Consider the following 19,106-nt stretch of genomic DNA (forward strand, 5'->3'; position numbering starts at 1 on the left):
TTCCACAGACAGTGGCTGAACACATCCTAACCTCGATGTCCCCATTTCTGAGATCATTTTGGAGACATTCCTCTTTGTCCCCCACCCTGCCTGCCCCAGGGCTGGGAGGTATTCTTCTCTTGCTCCTTCAGGTTCCTTACCCAAGCTTTACCAATAAAAATACTGCACAGAAAGACTCCATAAAAACAAGATGTCCAGGAATTTTTCTTCTAGTTACAGCAGGACAAATGGGATGGGAGTAGAGCAATAAGTTTATCACACACATAACATTTTCCTGCATGGAGCACTGAGAACCTAAACCTTTCTGATTTTGAATACATCATTTAACTGCATTTTAAAAGACTACACTAACATTGAGTTTTCTCCTGCAATTTTCTCATACCTTTGCTCTCTTCTGAGCTCATATGCTGTAAGAAAACACTATTAATAAATAGCTTGAAATACTTGTTGTCTGTAAATGTGTTTATGTTATTTCTTTCTCCCCTTCTCAGTGGGCTGCTCCAGTCCTCACGGAGGTGGGATAAGTTGATTTGCCTTGTAAATAATCTGTTCTGTCAATCTTTTCTCCAATCTGTGAAAACTCTAGGTTATTTCAAGTCCAGCACAGAGTGTTCATCTCTCTTTTATTTTGGTCTGTACCAGGAAATGCCTACAGAGAATGCCTGGGCAATGGGACATGGGCTTCCAAGATAAACTACTCTCAGTGCGAGCCTATTCTGGATGACAAGGTCTGTATTTTTCCCTTCATTCTTGTCAATGACTTTGCTCAGCATAAATGAATGCAAAGCTAAACTTCAGGTTAACAGGCTAATTTGGGAATTCTTGAGAGAGATTTCATTGCTGTCTCTGCAACAAAGCCTCCCTGTGAATTCAGGCAAATCACTTATCCTCTCTCCACATCCCCTGCTCACATGGTTTTTAAAAAAAGGATGCTTTAGCTCACTCTGTCCCTGATGATGTGTGTTTATGCAGATTTTTCTTAGCTTTGTTCAGAACCTACAGCTGCTACAGTAAATGTTAGTAATAATAACAATAAGACCAAAAGCCTCTTTGGCACTAAAAAATAAGTTCAACCAGCTGATTCCACCCTATATCTGCTCATTCCGAGGTCTCATCAACAACTGACCTTTGGAGATCTCAGCGTTGTTTCTCCTTAAGCAAATATGTAAAGGGGCAGCAACAGAAAAAATACATAAAAAGCAGACTCAGGACCCAGGTGTCTTTAAAAGATCGAACCAGTCTTGCATGATACAGGATTTTACAGATTAAAATTAACACATGGGGTTAAGTTCCTTCAGAAAGGCTGTAAGAAATTATGCAAAGCCCTTTTCTTGTCAGTTGTCTCAGAGAGCTCACAGACCTTCACCCTCACACAGTTTAAGCCTTCAAGCCCTTCATACTCTTCCCCTTCCTCCTGTGTTGGGTGCTGTGGTGGGACACAAACCCACAAAACTTTGTGCTGTCTCTGCTAAAGTCACAGGACTGACTGCTCCTTCTAGAGCCAGGGTGGAGCCCAGCTGGTTGGTTTTGGGGTTCATTCAACTCCTTCTGTGCTTGCAGTTGTGCCATGCCAGGTGCAGACAGTGGGGAGGAAGATGAGCTCCCACATTTATCATTCAGGAGCTCTCTGGAGCAGTGCTGCACCCCAAACAGCCAGGATGTGCTTTGGCTGGGGTCCAGCATCCTCCAAGGTCCATGTGCTTTCTCAGGGTGGGTTTTCACTGAATGAGAAAACAAATAACGACACCCCAGCTGCTGAGGAGGATCTACTCTTACCCATTGGCTAATTTAATCCCCCCTCCTTTTGCTAGAGACTTCTAGGAGTTAAGAAAAGTTGTACCAGTAGCTGACAGCCATCCAGAGGGATAGCTGAGGTTTTCTAGCACAGTGGAGAGGCTCCCAAGGCAATTTAGGCTGAGCTAAGCTGGGAGCAGCCCAGTGCAACCTCTCCTTACACTTCATTCCCATTTCAAATCAAAAGCTAACTTTTTTCGTGGGTTTTTTTTTTGGATGAGTCAGGTCCCTAAACCATCGAAAGCAGGGGCACTGCAGGGGACAGTCCCACCATGTCTCAAAAGTGAGCAAGAGAGGATGTGGAGGAGCCAGTGCTGATTTAGAGAATGGGGAGCAGAGCTGGTTGAAGGCTCAATATTTTTGATGTGGTTTAGATGGCACAGGAAACCTGAGCTGGGAGCAGTGAGCTGAAGCCACTCAGGAAAACTGCTGCATTTTAATAGCATTCATTGTGTGTTTGCATGACTCCAACAGTTGCTGTCTCTGCATGAGCAAATGCAGAGGGGTTTTATTTGAAGAGGCTGCAGAAGTGTTGTGACTAGAAGACAGTATTATTCCCTTTACTCTGTTTTTTTATTTTAAAAACTTTGCAACTATGGTGATAGCTTAAAACTCCTTAAATAACGTGTTTCTTAAACTGATGAAAGTGCAGATGTTCCCCCACCCTTGCTTACAGAGGCTTAAAAACTCATTTATTAGATCTTTAAAGATTTGTGACAAGCTTCGCAAATATTAATATTTGTGAATATTTTTGAAATCTCTCATAATGCTCAGTCTTACAGATTAATACTTCGTGATCTCAAAAAAAAAAAAGTAAAAAAGGAAAAAATCCCCACAGATTTGCTCCATTTTCATTAAAGGTGACATTCAGGCACACAAGTGAGTCTATTGTTGTTTATTGAGTTTAGCAGATGCTAAACATCAGCCAGGAGGTAATACCCTGTGATCTGTGTTTATTTTTAATTCAAAAACACCAACACTGCTTCTAAGCTTGACCACTCACAGGCAGAGTGCTGAAGAATCACATGGTTTGATTTTTAATTCAGTGATTAGATACATGGGATAGGAACAGGACTCCTCAACATCAATCCCATGCTTTATGACAGAGTTTTGGTAGTGCAGCAATGGAAATTTTAGGGTTTTTTCAGCTGTGGGTTAGCCTTAGAGGGCATCAGCTCAGTCACTGGTTTATAATAATGCATCACTGCTCTACTTGTGGGTGAGACCTGTGGTCAGCAGTAGCTGATAAAACTCTGCTCTGGGACTGTTTGCTCCTCGATTCCCACTCTGGCTGTGATGCTTGAGCATGATGTTCCTTGCATGTAGCTGTGTGGTGTCATTTAAAATGTCCCAGGCTGTCCATGCACCTGGCATGTTGCAGTTCTTTGGAATGCCTGTGTCCTTCAGGTCCTTCATGTCCAGAGGAAGGAACAGAACTGGGAAGGGTCTGGAGCACCAGGAGCAGCTGAGAGAGCTGCAGGAGCTCAGCCTGGAGCAAAGGAGGCTCAGGGGGACCTTGTGGCTCTGCACAACTCCTGACAGGAGAGGACAGCCAGGGTGGATCAGACCCTGCGCCCAGGGAACAGGGAGAGAACCAGAATGGCCTCAAATTGCACCAGAGGAGGTTTAGGTTGGTTAATAGGGAAAATATCTTCATAGAAGGGTGGTCAGGCATTGGAACAGGCTGCCCAGGGCAGTGGTGGAGTCACCATCCCCAGAAGTGTTCAAAAAACATGTGGATGTGGCACCTGGGGACAGGTTTTAGTGGTGAACAGGGTGATGCTGGGGGGACGGTTGGACTCCATGATCTTAGAGGTCTTTTCCAACCTTAAAAATTCTGTGATTCAGCTGCAGCCATTGGAGATCAGTCACCAGGACTGGCTGGGAATCACAGAGTGTCCCCAGTGCACCTCTAGAGACACAAGGGCACAGCTGCTTCCAACCCTTGCTTTGGGTGGTGCCCAAATGTTGGTGTCGTCACGTTAGACTGAATCTCATCCTCTGAACAATCAGTTGGCTCCTCCTCCAGGCACAGGAGCAAGGTATAGAAATAATTTTGATCCAGCTGGCTGTTGGGTGGCATGATGTGTGACAAATTGAAAGATTCTCCTCAGTCTACAAGCTCCTGTGTCAAAAGGGCCTCTGCTGCATCCGGCACAAGTCTGTGCTCTTCTTAGAAGAAAAGTGAACGTCTCAGGCAGCAAAAGATACATCTTAGCCTCCAAAAAGAGCTATAAATCAGGAGCTTTGGTCTTGTGGTCTGTGGCAGCTGGAGATGAATTTGCTTCTGCTGGTGTTTTGAGGTGGCTTCAAGCTGAGCAGCTGAGTTAGCACCACGCTGGGCTTAGACTAATGTATCCTGCATAGGAGCATGGTCACATCGGCCACAGCAGCTCCCAGCTGGCTCAGAACAGGAAAGCTGTGAGCTCAGAGGCATCTGGGATGACAAAGACACTTCCCAGTAGCTTCTGAAAGTCTTCTGAGAGGTGTCTTTAAGCTGTGCTGGTGATGATGAGATCATCCTGGCAGCTGGAGGAAATTGGAAGTGACTGAACTGGCAATGGTGTGTGGAGCCTCCCAGGGAGACAGGAGCTGTAAACGCTGGCAGGACCTGTCAGTAAGTTCTGTTTGAGGAAGAAAGATCATTGTCAACTGGTCTGAGAGTGCTGTTCTTAGGTGGTTATTGATTCAAATCAATAGCTGAATTGTTTAGGACAGGTTAGCTGTCACGTTCCAGCTGAAGCAAGGGGAAAAGTGCTCTAGACAGAATGACTCTGTCATTAGCCCAAAATCTGCCTGTGGGGAACCCACCATGCCTTAGATGTGCAGAGTGAGTTCAGGTGAAGACATTGAGCTGTGCTTCCTCAGTTTACCTGGTAGAAGCTTTTGGGAGACACCAATGTTGTACCATGATTGTCACGTATAATGTCATGGAATGGGACTGCTGAGGTGTGATCTGCTGTGGCCAGGGAGCAAAACCATCTCTGGATTCACTATCTCTGGATTCCCCATCCCTGGAAGTGTTTCAGGCCAGGTTGGATGAGGCTTTGAGCAACCTGGTCTAGTAGGTGCCATTTCTGCCCATGGCAGGAGGGTTGGAATTAGATCATCTTTAAGGTCCCTTCCAGCCCAAACCATTCCGGGATTCTGTGATCTCTTTTTCTAGCTCATTCCTAAGCCTGACTAGAATTCAGATCTTTATTTTATTGAAATGAAGCATCTTCCTGAAAGCAGAGGGATATTGGGTAACAGTAGAAGGTTGTTGACATTTTAAATGGATTGGTGTCCAAGAGGGCGAGCCAGAAAAGCGCTGTGCAAGTATTTTACATGAGCTGAGCTTTGGGGAGCAAACACGTGGCTGATTCTGGGCACGTGATTTCCAGCCCTGAAGGTGTTGCCTCCCATTCCAGCACAGATGCAGATTGCATGTAGGCTGGTGGAAAGTGATCTTGCCACTCTTTTAACTTGGTTTTTAACAAACCAAGGCAGTTCTTGTTTCTGTGATATTTGAATTTGCCTTCAGGAAACCTTGTTAGTGCCAGAAGCAGAAAATATGAAAGTCGTGCCTGTTTCTCCATCAGCATCAGTGTAATCACACAGGAGCTTAATCATTTTATTTTTCTAATTAATCCTCTCATGTTTTGAACCACACCTTCTTAAAACTTGAGTGAAGTTGAAACAATGGTCAGGAGCCAAAGGAGGATCACACTTAAAGAGCAGGAACCTCGTGCTGGGAAAACACAAGGTTTGCCATCTTCCAGGAGATTTCTAGCACTAAATGAGCAATTTTGAAAGAAGTTCTTAGTCAGATGGTTTGGGTTTTGATAGTGCTGCGAGAAGCAGTGAGTTGGATTCAACGATCCCTTTGAATCACTTGAGATACTCTGTGAATTAAGCAGGAGAGTCAATAAGCCCTGCAGTTTGCCATGTTGAATAATACAGCATTGCACAGGTAGGCACATGAGGTCAAGTGAGTTTTCTTTCCCTTTAGGTGTCCCCTCGACCAAAGGATAAATAAAACACAGAGCGGAATTTGGATTTCGTAGCTCTGTTTTGTTGCTTTTTTTTCGTTCCTCCTCCAGGCGATTCAGAAAATGGGCCTGTGGATGGGGAAGTTTATTTCAGGGGATTTTATAATAGACTTAAAAATACTCTGCGTGGTTGAGTGCCGTCCAGAAACAGCACATTACTCTGTGAGCTGAAGATACAGGCAGGTTTCATCACAAAAATTATTCCAAGAGAGCTCCCTGGCTCTCTGGCAAAGTGCTGGAAGATGCTTATCTTCACAGAACAATGGACCAGATTAACTACAGCTGCTGGTTGTAGTTTCAGCCAAACATTCATTCACTGACAAATTTTTTTTTTTTAATTATGCCTTTTATAGGATTTTAGTTTTATATTTTTATCACGAGGGAGGAAGTGTAGGTGGGTAGTTTTCAAGAGCCTCGTTCTTCTGAAGGAGGGAAACATACCAAAGTGGGGAAAGATCTGCTTAACTTGAAGCAAATGACAAAACTAATAAATAAATATACATTTTTCAAGGGGATTTAGTCTTCCAGCAGTAAACCTCTGTCCATTTTTAACCAGCTTCATTATTTATCTGAATAGTGGTTTTTTACTTCTTCCTACCCATCAGCCAAAGAGAGGAGATTCTTCTGCTTCTCTTTTCCCTGAAGCCAACAACAGCTCATTAATAAAGATGTTCCTGCAAGGTCAAATTTTGGTCACCTCCCTTAACTCACTGATTTAGGTGGCAGCACTTCTGTACTTATTTTTTTGTTTCTAGGATCAAGAACCTACCAACAATCTCCCCCTAGGAAATACACACATAACAGGAAATTTCACCACATATTTGGGTCGTAGCTAAAAACAACAGGATCTCTGGTTTCTCAGGCTCTCTCAGAACTGAAGGGACACCACCAGGTTCAGCTCTTCCAGTCTGCAGTGGTTCTGCCCTGGGTTTGGAGGATAAATATCATAGCCTGCAAGGAATGTCCCTCAGAAGAAAATCTGCCTGTATGGGAAGGGCTTATTATTTGTTCTTACTGACATTTTTGTGTGCAAACCAAGCTGTTTGAGTAGGAAAGTGACATAACGTGGCTCATTAAAACCATGCTGTTTCCTAAGAGAATAATGTTTTGTAAGTTTTCAAACTCTGAAATGTGCCTTTGGTAGGTTTGTCTCTTGAAATCATAAAGGTTTAAAATAAGACCACCTGAGGAAATGGCAAAAAAAAAAGGAAAAAAGTGGGGACAAAATAACTTTTTTTGCAGATATTTGTAAGAAACTGTGGACAACTCCCAAACTGAAATGCCACCAAGTGTGCTTGTGTGCCTGGGCAATGTTTGCCTCACCCACAGGCATCAGCCCTGGGACCATTATGTCATTGTAAAGCTGAGAAAAATACTGCCTGTTTTCTGAAGTGATGAACTGTTCCTGAATGCCAGTGCTTGGAGATTGATGCTGATTTAATCCTGTTATCTCTTTACCTCCAGAGGAAGTATGCGCTCCATTACAAGATTGCTCTCATCATAAACTACCTGGGGCACTGTATTTCAGTAGGGGCCCTTATAGTTGCCTTTATGCTTTTCTTGTGCTTGAGGTGAGTAATGCGTTTGCATGTTTCTACCTCGGTTGGGTGACGTTTTTTGGGTTGCTCAAGCCCTCTCGTGGCTCTGTCCAGCTCGTGGATGGTCCTGAAAAGTGGCCATGGCTTTTACATTCCCATGGTTCTGCTGACTAATATGCTGGATGAGCTCCTCCTGAGCGTAGGAGCTAAAGCCTATTTGTGTTCAGGGAGGGAACTGAACATGATTTATTGATGCAGAAAAAAAAAATCAGTGAGCACAGCGTGCTTCATTAAGGGAAACCAGGATCTGAGTGTGTCAGGCTGCAAGTTTTGGGGGCAAGTTTTGTTTTTTCACAAGGCAGAACATGGTAATGTTTTGCTTTCCCTGACAGCTAAAACTCAGATCTAAACTAAAGGAGAAGGAACAAAATATTTCCATTTTGCTTTGGGTGAATTTTGGGTTTGCTTTCATTAAAGGGTTTGGAAGTTTTCTGAAATAAAAAGAGGAACATCATTAGTGGAGCTAAATCGCCAGCAGTGCTCATGAGATGATGATTGCAGATCAAGGAAACTGCACAGAATCCCTTCCCTGGTCTGGTCCAGGGTGCAGAATGGAGTTTGGCAAATGGATTTGTCAGAGAAAGTAGAGTTAGGGCTACAGGGAAAAGAGAATGGACAGGAGGGAAGGAAATTAGTGGAAAACAAGTGGATGTGGATCAGTCATCATGTGTATTGTATACCACAGCCTAAATCACAGGAATATATTTCCATAGCAGTGGTCTGATATATTAATTCGGTGTTATTCCTTGGATTCCCTGACTGGTATTTCTGTACTTTCTGTGCTGTGTTGTCCAGGAGAGTTCAACCTGAACTTAAAACTCAGCTCCACTGAGTGCTGTGATGATAATCCTTGAGAAAAACCTTGTACTAATAGCAGAGGATAAACTGTGGGTGGAGGACACCCTCCCCCTACCCAGGATTACAGCAGGATGATTGACAGTGACCTCAGTGAAAAAATTACTGTTTTCCTGGAGTGGAGCATCCCTAAAGTCTTAGCTGAGTCTTCTCTGAAGCATTCCTAACAAGGTCTTGTCTGCTAACAATAGGAATCTTCTTGCATTCCAGCATCTATAAACAGAATAATCTATGCTAATGGAAACACAAAAAAACCACCTTAAAACATTAAATGGGAACTTTTATGATGCATCAATTTAAACTTCCATTTCAAGCCCTCTACAGTGCATATAAAGCTAATTCCCACAGTGCTTGGAGACCTGAATTAATTTGCACTGAATAAAGAATGCAGATTATTCATTGCAATAACTATATTCCCTGCTTTTATGCGCAGTCTTTTATAAATGCTTGAGTAAATAACACAAAAACAATTAGGTAGGATGGTATAAATGTATCCAGCTTCGAACACAGACGTGGCCCAGCTGAGCTCTTTTAGATTGTTCTTCTGTTATTTAAACTTTCAAGTTTAAATTTTGCAGTCAGCTTCAACATGAAAAACAACGACTGAGTGGTGGCAATTAACTGCTTCCCTGTACATGCTGTGAATTAAGATAGTTCATCTTTTCAAATTCCCATTGCATCAAGCAAGACATGTCCAGTGTGCGGCCAGAGTTAACCAGCATGAAATACCTCAGGGTCTGTCGAGCTTCATCTCTTTTCCAAAGTTCTAGAGATGTTCCAGTGAAAGCACCCCAGATTCCCATTTCATTACAGGTTGTCCCTACCCAGATTCTGAGTTATGCACATCTTCATCACACTTGCCTCTGTAAAGTGCCCCAGGAACAAATCAGTTTTGATAATCAATTTCTGTTATTTGGGGCTTGTTTTTTTAATCTTGTTTTATTTTGCATGGAAGAAGGTATGATGGAACTGAGTGACATGAGAGAATTTAGGTAACTCCTGGCCAGAAAAATACAATCTGATAGTTCCTCATCTTGGCCCAAAGTAGAAATCTGCAAGTTCCTTATTCCTGCCCCACTCCATCCATCCACCTCACTCCATGAGTCCCTGCTGAGTGTGAAAATAGATCACACCTCCAGGAAGATCCAAGTTTTACGTTTTTAAAGCTGCTCTTTATTTTTCTGCTTCTCCCCCATCACCTGCTGGATTTTCCTTTGCTCTGTCAGTGCAGCACTGTCTGAAGGAGCACACCTTCTCCATTTGAACATGACTGCTAGGCAGGCTTTGGGATCTCTCACTCTGGGGGTTTTAGGAGCAGCTGAGATATTTGGTTGGCATGGCAAAAGGTGCTGCTGTGGTGTTCAGCTGGTCAGGAGGGTGTTGTGCTTGTGGAGATGAGCTTCACCATCACTGTGGCTGCCCCAGCCCAGGGAGCTGAGTCCTCAGTTGTGCTGAAGAGGGAAGGGGGAAGAATTGGATCCAGTTCCTATAATTCCAAATTTATTCTGTCATCTTGTCCCCAGCTTCATTCTCCCTCGGTTCCTTAAGCAACTTCATCCTTTGTTCACAACCCACCCTCCATTTAGCAGAAAAGTTCTACTTTACTAAACACTGAGGAGCCAAACACCTATTTTGAGGGTCAGGAATCTCAAATGCAGCAGCAGGTGATGAAATCTTCTGCCATTTGTGTCCATGAGACCCCAGCAGAACTGGGAAGGGGTGAGAACTCAACCAGGGCCTCCATTTTACTGTGAAGACCCATTTTAGCCTTGTTTTCTCCAGTTCTGTCACATCTGAACCTGTGCAATGAAAAACAAGCCAGTAAACATTTCACTTAGCACCTAAATAATAAAAAGTGAAGTGAGAGCTCAATTTTTTGCTGGCACACTGACTGAATGCCACTGAGTCATCCAGGCAGCTCCTAAAGGTCTAAGTCAACATTAGTTGCACAAGGTCAAAATGTAGGTGGTCTTAAAATGGTGAGAGCCATGCTGTCTGTACCAGGCAAAACCAAACAAATTCACAAACAAAAAGGAATACACCAAGAAGGAAAAATGAAGAATTTGTGCACAGAGTGCTGTAGAGGTGGATGGATCTCCAGCACAGGTCCTGGAGAGATTTGCTCAGGGCACTTCACTTGGCATTGTTCAATGTATCTGCACTGCTGGGAATCTCTCAGTCTGTTTGTTCTCATTAACAGCCAGGGTTTGATCCTTCCCTCAGGTGCACACAGGCAGCTTCCACTGACTCAGCCTCCTTGTCCCACTGAATCACAACCTCACACCAGTAAAGCAGAAATTTTCCATAGGAGGAATCCTACTACCACTAATACCTATGTAGCTGAAGAAAAGAAAAAATAGTTTTTAAAAAACCAAAAGGATTAAAATACTTCTTTTGAATCACATTTTTCCTTTGCTGATGCTGATCATGCAGAAACCCAAATTGCTTTGTCCTGGATTATCTCTTGTCACTGTGCTGTTAGAGCAACCTCTGAGGTGCAGTAAGAGTCCTTTGTAAAACTCCTGAGTTTTTATTAAACAAAGGCTGGCAGTGGCCAGCAGTGACCTGAGTGGATTCCATCAGAAGAAGTTTTATTTGTGCAGTGGTTATCAAAGAAAAAGTAGGGGAAGCAAGCTATTTGTTCTGGGAAGCATCGACGTCCCTGCTGAGTTTTGAATCCAATAAAGGATGGTGCTGACAGGAAGATGGGCTGGAGATTAAAAATGACATGTCCTTGCTGGATAAAGGCAGCTCTAAAAACAACCAAACCCACAAACATTGTCATAACATCTTTTGTCACTACTGTGGTGGCAATGAAAGCAAATTGAGGTTTTGAGGGAAATTCTGCCTTCCTGTTGCCCCTAAATTTAGCTCTTTCTATTTCCCCGTGAAAGCATCTGATATATTTTTTCCCATAGGCCTGAGGCAGTGTCCCCATTCTTTCTTATGATTACAAACAGATTTCCTAAATCCCTCATATTATTTCTCCCCAAAACGCTGAAACATTTTTTTCCTATAACAATATACACTTTTTTTTACTTTTTTTTCACCTAACCATCTCCTATCTACTTTCCTTTATTCTCCCCTATTCCAAGCTCCTTTGAACTATCCTGTTGCTCTTCAGTCTGGTGTGCACTTGGCAGAATTGCTGCTGCAGGCCTCTGTTAGTAAGAATAGAGGAGTTTGATTAAATGGTTTGTAGAAAGCTGTCAGGAGAAAAGCAGAGCAGCAGTACAGAGCAGGTTGCATAGAGCAGAGTGATCTGACACCTCTCAGAACCTGCAGACTGAGGATATCTCCAGTGGGGAGGAGATCTGCATAATTAGTATTGATTTGCACTCAAAAAGGATGAGATTTCTGATGTGATTCGAGCAGAGCAGGCTCCAGATCTGAGGCACAATCCTTTCTTGCTGTGGAACAAGAGGGAAGAGCAAGTCTCAGGTGAGGACAACAAACTGAATTCATGAGCTCATGTCAGTGCTCCATGTCCCTTCCTCATCTCCTGACCGCCCACCCATCTGCCTGTCTATTCCATCTGCCATTTGGAATAGCTGAGCCTTCATTAATGATTCAGGCACTTGTAAAATTGTAACATTCAGCACAAATACTGGAGTGGGGTGGGTGCAGTGGCTGTAGGTTTGAAGACAGCTCTGTTCCACCCTGTAAGAGTCCACAGAGAAAGGCAGAAATGAAAATTATGGAGCTCTGTAAATAAGAACAAATCCAATGAGAAGGGCCATCTTTGGATACAAAACATCTGAAAGTGCCTGCACTGCCTGAATCCATGTGAAGAGCCTCATCTGATGAACTCAGATAAAGGACAGAAACACTTCTCCTGTTGATTAACCTAAGGCCATTGTCTTTGCTTCCCACTGCCTTTACTTGCCCCCTCTTCATCTCTCATCTGTAGGACTTGTTCTCTACACTCTTTGTATAGAACCTACCCCACACACAAAAAAAAAACCAAAACAAACCAGAGATCAGGGCCCTCATGAGCTCCTGGAATAATACCAGTAATTCAAAGTGTGTCCAGAGAGCTCTGTTCTTAAAATGTGAAAGGTTTCATAAGCTGCATCTGAAATCGTGGTATTGTAACCTAACACAATGAGAGCCACTGAGGAGTGTTACTGCTGCCTATAAATACATCACCACTGGGTAAACACTGGAAACTGAAGAGCTGCTTACAATCAAGGGCAGTGTCAGTGCAAGAAGAAATGAACAAACACCAACACAAAAACCCCCCCACCACCACCACCACCAACACACAAAACACCAAACCACAAAAAACACAAAAACCAAAAACCCACCACATATAGATGCTCTACAGACAGATTTGTGATATTAAAGGATGATTTCCACCCCACAGAGCAGAGGGGTCGCAGAGCAATGTGCTAGAGGAAAAAATTAAGTTGGAGTTAAACTAGAGTATCAGGAATTTATGAAATGCATTTAGTCAGTTACTTTCTTGACCTGAGGTTTGGAGGCCACTTATATCCTGTGCTAGAAATGTTACTATGGGTGTATTTCTGTTGCTGCCAAGATTTTGGCTGTGGGTTTTTTGAGATGGACACAAACTTGTTTGAATTCTGATAATAGAACTGCTCTTAAAAGATTTAGATCTATGTTGATTGACAAGCTAAAACTTGTCTGTGCTCTGTTCTACTTCTGATGATGATGGAATGGTTTTGGGAACAGTGGAGGAAACATTGCAACTTTTCCAATATTTCAGAGAAAGGAAGAAAGCAGAGTTTGGTCTTTACAGCTGAGATATGAATCATGCTTAGGAGTGCAGTTTACTTAAAAAAAACCCATGTCCTGAGTCATCTCTGGGAAGGAGAGTCAGGGAAGATGTTTTCAGGATGATGTTTAGTGTTATGTATGCAGTTGCACCTGCAGCTGTTCAAGTGTTAAATGGTTCAATTTCAGTTCTCATCCATGGAATGGCATGTGTAGATCTCTCCCTAACTCCACTGTAGTTGTTCAGCACTCAGGAACCTTCTGTCTAATCTAAAAAATTACTTAGGTGCTGGAGGAGGGTGTCTAGGGAAGGGAAATGGAGCTGGGGAAGGATCTGGAGCACCACGAGCAGCTGAGGGAGCTGGGAAAGGAGCTCAGCCTGGAGAAAAAAGGCTCAGAGGGAACTTGATCATGATCTACAACTCACTGACAGGAGGGGGCAACCCAAGGGGTCAGGCTGTGCTCCCAGGGAATGACAGGACAAGAGAAAGTGGTCTCAAGTTGTGACAGGGGAGGTTTAGGTTGGATAGCAGTGAAAATTTCTTCACAGAAAGAGTGATCAGGCACTGGAACAGGCTGCCCAGGGCAGTGGTGGAGTCACCATCCCTGTAAATGCTCCAAAGGCACACAGATGTGACCCTTGGGGACAGGGTTTAGTGACAAACAGGGTAGTGCTCGTCAATGGTTGGACTTGATGATCTTGGAGGTCTTTTCCAAATTAAAGAATTCTATGGTTCTGTGAATTCTACTGCTTCACATTACTCTGTCAGCTAAGAGAGGGAAAAGGTGGAAGTTTCTGTCACCCCTAAATGGGCCCTGGACACCCCTGGGAGCATCTGGGCTGCCTCTGCCTGCTATGGGAGCAGCAGCTTCCCTGGGAGGTGCCCAGGCTGAGCCCCTGGACACATTTCCTAGTGCCCTGTGAACACCATGAGGCTGAGGAATCCAGACCAAGCACAGGAATGAATATTTGGAAGGATTCCGATGTTTCCTGAATTCCTGGCCAAATGCTCCATAATAATTAAATATTTCACACCATGCTGTGGTGTAAATGAGGCCAAGGAGAGTGTGAACAGCAGTGTCAGCAGCTCAGACTTTCCTCCTTGGTTTATCCCCACAGTATTTGCAAATGTAGATAATGTCATAAACTTTGCTAATTGTGTAATTGTAGTAAAAGAGAAAAAAAAAAGGCATAACCCTTGAATTCTCTAGCTGGTCATTGAAATTAAATTTGTATCAGATTTTATTTTTTTAAAGTAATCCCACGAGGGGATTGTGAATGAGGACATGCTGTGCACTAGTATTTCCCAAACAGTAGCTGTGAGCCAGATCAACTGCTCTGAGCTCTCAGTGTCTCAAGTGTCCCAAGTCCTTCTTTGATTTGTGCAATCCAGCTGCAGTGGTCACTCTCCACAGAAAACATTCACCCTTCCAAAGTGTGGACTGATAACCACAACCTGTGTTGGAAAACCTGAGCTGAAAGGTGTTTTCTGCTCCAAAAAGGTACTTTGCAGCCCTGTTTTCTCTTTGCTCAAAAATTACTGACATCTGACCACCATTTAGCAAAGCAAATTAGAGCAGAGTCCTAAATCTTTATTTTTCAGCCACAATCACATGCTGCACTAAGTGAAGTCATCTATATCTTTATTGTTCCTGTGAAAACAACAGGAATTTTCTCCAGTGGAAGACTTGATGACTATGTCAAGGCTGCAGTTGTGGTCTTAGAGTGGAGTATGCAGTGCCTGGGTTTCAATTATCCCTTATTTCAGCAAGCACAGCCAGTCTGGTGCTGCCCTGCCTGTTGAGTGTTGTGTTTGCTGCATCTTCCCACCCAGGAATGTCAGAGCTGAAAGCCTTGGTGTATAAAGCAGGCAGGATGCTCCATGTCCTGTGATTAAAAACTGGCTTGAAGGCAGGAGGATGAAACTTTGGAAGAGACAGATGCACAGATGGTTCCACAGTGGGTTTATTTTTAGGGTCTCTGCACATCCTAAATACTCATGGAAGCTGCTGCTTCTCCTCTTCACCTGAGCATGTCACTCCTGTCCCATGATGAAGCTGTCACTTCCTTCCAGGCTGTCACTCTCCCCGTGCCACTGCCCCTTGCTTTTCCTGTGGGAATATTTCTATTCCCCCAGGCAACTGCCACCAAGAAGCTGATTTTCCCTGCCAGGTTCTCCAGCTGCTGTTCCCATCTGGAAGCATTAGGAGCTCCAGAATATGTGCACTGATTGAGCACACAGGAGGAACATGGGGACCTCAGGGGAGGCTTCCATGTGGGTGAAAGCAAATAGGCCATGACAGGCACAGGGCCTGGGAAATAACTTCTTGTTAGGTGTTCTTCCCACTCTGTGCCATTTATGGGTTCTACATGCGCTTTGCCTGCCCTAGAAAAGACTAAAGAGGGGAAATAGTTTTTTAGTGTTGTCCATGATTCTCTTTCTGGGTCGTTCAGCAGTCGTGGAATGGAAAAGCTCCAGCAAACTGCACTCCTATTTCTCCAGTCTACTGTTTTCAGAGAGGTTTTGGGACAGCAGCCTTAATTGAACATCATTATTAATGGAATACTACATGAATTAATAGAAGGTTTCCAAGCTTCTTTAATAAACTTTTCATTTGCAATTATTTCTATGCAGATGATTCAGCTAATTCAGTGAGCTTTCAACCATGCTGGCACATTATTATGATTGTTAATGTTAATTGTTTGTCTCATGCTATGAATCAGAAAATAGTAGCTCTGTGCATCCCAGAGGAAAAATACCACTGTATGGATAGAGTGAGAAAAAAACCAATAAATCAACAGAAAGCTACTTTGAGTTTTACCAGGGCTATTTATAGACGTCCATTTCTGAAACAGTGAGGCCACCTCTACAGAAATAGTTGATGTGATTTTCTTCCTGCCTTTCCAGGTCTCATAATTTTGCAAGTCCAAAGAATGGGGTTTCTATTTCTCTGCTTTCTCTGTTGAATCATGCAATTAAGGTCATTTGGTGGAAATAATTAGCAGGACGTCCTCTCTCTACCAATAATCAGAAGCTCTTTCTGCCCACCTTTGATCCAGGCTGCAGTCAGCTGCTGGAGAATTTTGGGTTTTTCCCCTTTTCTGCTGTTTTCCTTCATGGAAGCCCAGCTCTTACACCCTGTACACGAGGCAGTTCAGGATGCTGGTGTAGGAAATGGAGTCAGGGAACACCATGGTCTGTTCTCAGATCAAATAAAGAGGTTGTTATGTGCCATTTCTCACCATACACCTGGCTCTTGATTTACTAATTAGGAAGGCCAAGGAGAAGCGTGTTGGCTTTCACCTTAATTGCTTCTTCATGTCCAGCCTGCTGCAGAGCTGGAGCCTGTCCAGAGCTGAGTGCTCTGTGTGTGTGGTGAGAGGGAGGCTCATCCCACATCCCACATCCCACATCCCAGATCAGCTCACCTGGCTTTGGCCAGCACAGCCACAGATGGCTGCTCTTGGAAGCTTGCACCATGCAGCACACATCAGGGCTAGTAAAACAAGTGGAAATGGCATAAACTGTGTTATCTGACGTGAAGAGGAATATGAAACCTTCTATCATCAGATCTTTTCGGGACTCTGAATGGCTCTGTAAGTCACAGTTTCTTCCCAGCAGTGCTGTAATTGTCTCTGAAGCAGCAGTTCAGCACCCTGTCCCCTCAGCTCCCATTTCTCCCCTCTCCTCTTGAGAGGCAACTCTCTGCTCTCTGTACCCTCATTTTCTTCATGTGGCCACTCCCACCACCCCCAAATTGTGATAATCTGCCTCCTGATCCAAAAACAACCCCAAATTTCTGAGCTTCTGGATTTTGAGGGAATTCATTCATGCACAACCCTGTGCCTCCAGGAAAACTGAATTGACTAACTTATACACAGCTGAACATGTTTTAAATTCCACCTCCTGCCAGTTGCAGCATGATGGGAATTCTTTCTCTGTGCTGCCTGTGAGGGCAGTTATTGCTGCTCCTGGAGCACAGGCTTGGTTGCTTTTCCACTCCACGGAGCAAAGGCAATAATTAATCAAGGAGAAATGAACTGGGGGGCTCATTGTCATAGAAGAGTGATATGACTGTTTAAGTTTTCAAAATGGGACAGGTCATTTTCATGAATAACAGGAGTATTTAAATTTAAATTAAGGCTTATAAATTTACCTTCTATCTACCAAGAGCCAGGAAAAGCCCTGTGGAGGACAAATGACTCCTGTGAGCATTCTGAGGTTTTTTTTTCCCTCAGGCTTTGAGATGAATGAGTATGACAAGGTCAGCTTTGTCCTTTCAGCAAACATGAGCTGTGCTGTAGGTCTGCTGTTGTTCACCAGTTTTGTTGCCCAGTTTGGGAAATGTCCTTCATTCACTGTCCACCTCAGACTCCAGGCTGGCTGCAGAGATTAATTCTGTGGGCAGGGTGAGCTCCTGAGCCCAGCAGAGCAGTCTCATGGGAATAAATCCTGGAGTGAGGAGACCCTTACCTCAGAATCCCTCCAGATGCTTTACTCATATTAAATTACAATAATTCCACCCACCAGCAGTGCCTGAAAATGAGAGCAGCTTGCTCAGGTGGCTGCCAAGAGGCTGTTCCCTTTTTACATCGACTGCAGCCCTGCACTGCTGTGCCCTGCAGCCTCCACACACTTTATTATCCTGCTGTTTTCCCTCCCCACTCCAAACCTGACACAGTTATTTCTCAAGCTTTCCCCGCCCTTGGCTGTGAATTGCCTTAGTGCCACTGGGATTTCTGTGCTGGTGGTAGTTAGGAGGCAGAACCACAGGCTCTGGGCTCTTTGTGAACAAAACCAAACTTTCAGTCTCCAGTTGGGATTCCTATTAAAAGAAAATTAAAGGGAAAAACAAGAAAAAAAGGGGAAAAGGTCAAAACCATTCTGTGTCTGGGGTCACATCACTGCCTGAGCTATTTAAGAAAGCCTGTGGCACTTTCAGACATCTCTCAGATTATCTCTCACAGCTCTGTTAGCCCCAAAGACAGGAACCTTTTCAGCTGGTGAAAGCATCTATTTACCACCTAAGCCACTCAAGGAGTGTCTCCAGAAGGGAGTGAGGCAATGGTGAGAGGTTACTGGTACCCAAAATATTGCTTTTGCTAAAGGCAGTGGGACAGGGGAGTTGACTGTTCTGCTTCATTTCCAAATTCAAAGCTCCAGGCTTCTTTTGGTCAATTCCAGCTGCTGGCCACATTTGTACTTCACTTAATTTTACACCAGGAGTACCCCTTCCCTCAACACATGGGGCTTTTTGAAAAAAACGGGGTGTTTTGATTATAATTATCTGTAAAGATTGGGGCTCCCAGCACAGACCAGAACCTCTTGCTCTGGGTCCTGCACAGTGATCACTAAAATTCTGAAGGATGCAGAGTGCTGGGCAAAGAATAAAAACCTGTGGGAAGCAAGAAGTATTAAGGAGGGTAAAGATCATGTAGGCATTAGATAAAAACATAGAATTGTTAAGGTTGGAAAAGACCTTTGAGATCATCAAGTCCACTGAATTTGTCTTAAGACACAGAAGAAAATGTGGTTTTGATGACTGAGATCCTCCTAGGGGGGAAAACTCTCTTTATAAACCAAAAAGTCTACAACTATTTATTTGCTCCTGTTTGCCTCTGTGTCCAGTCCAATGTCTTGCTCTAAATCTTGTGGCAATAAGATTTCCCCTAGCCAGATTTAGTGATGTTGCAGCATATGGGATGATTAAACTCCATCTAAATGGATGCCTGCAGCAAGGATTTTTTTTTTACCCCACTCCTTTATCTTATCTTTGTCAAGAAATACATTCAGGTGGCAAGTGTGCTGGATCTGTTTTGTCGTTAGAGCTCTAAAAAGCAATTAATTTCATCTCAATAATTCACAATTTGACCTGAATTTCCTTAGTTTTAGTCCCCTGCCTCCCTCACCCCCTTGAAGCAACATTTCAAACTCATCCCTTCATCTGCTAATCCTTGACCTGGAGGGAGGGAATAAAAGCTGTAGGTGAAGAGCAGCTGCAGGACATTTATGTGCAGGATGGTGAACAGAACAGACCTTAGTAGGATGTTTCAAAGCCTGCCCAGAGCCAGGTGGGCTCCTGGGGCTCA

At 43.8% G+C, this 19,106-nt stretch overlaps 1 protein-coding gene across 2 annotated transcripts in view; it reads left to right on the plus strand.

The window, feature by feature from the left end:
- Positions 1 to 19,106, plus strand: part of CRHR2 (corticotropin releasing hormone receptor 2) — a 133,122-nt gene that overhangs the window by 70,185 nt on the left and 43,831 nt on the right. For both annotated transcript variants that reach the window (XM_085050158.1, XM_085050160.1), the window contains 2 exons: positions 643 to 728; positions 7,290 to 7,396. In XM_085050158.1, the coding sequence (XP_084906284.1) occupies positions 643 to 728; positions 7,290 to 7,396 (193 nt within the window). The remainder of the gene's footprint in view (positions 1 to 642; positions 729 to 7,289; positions 7,397 to 19,106) is intronic.

Source organism: Lichenostomus cassidix, chromosome 2, assembly GCF_008360975.1.
Source record: "Lichenostomus cassidix isolate B80296 chromosome 2, HeHo_3.0, whole genome shotgun sequence".
In the NCBI taxonomy this organism is placed as follows: Eukaryota; Metazoa; Chordata; class Aves; order Passeriformes; family Meliphagidae; genus Lichenostomus; species Lichenostomus cassidix.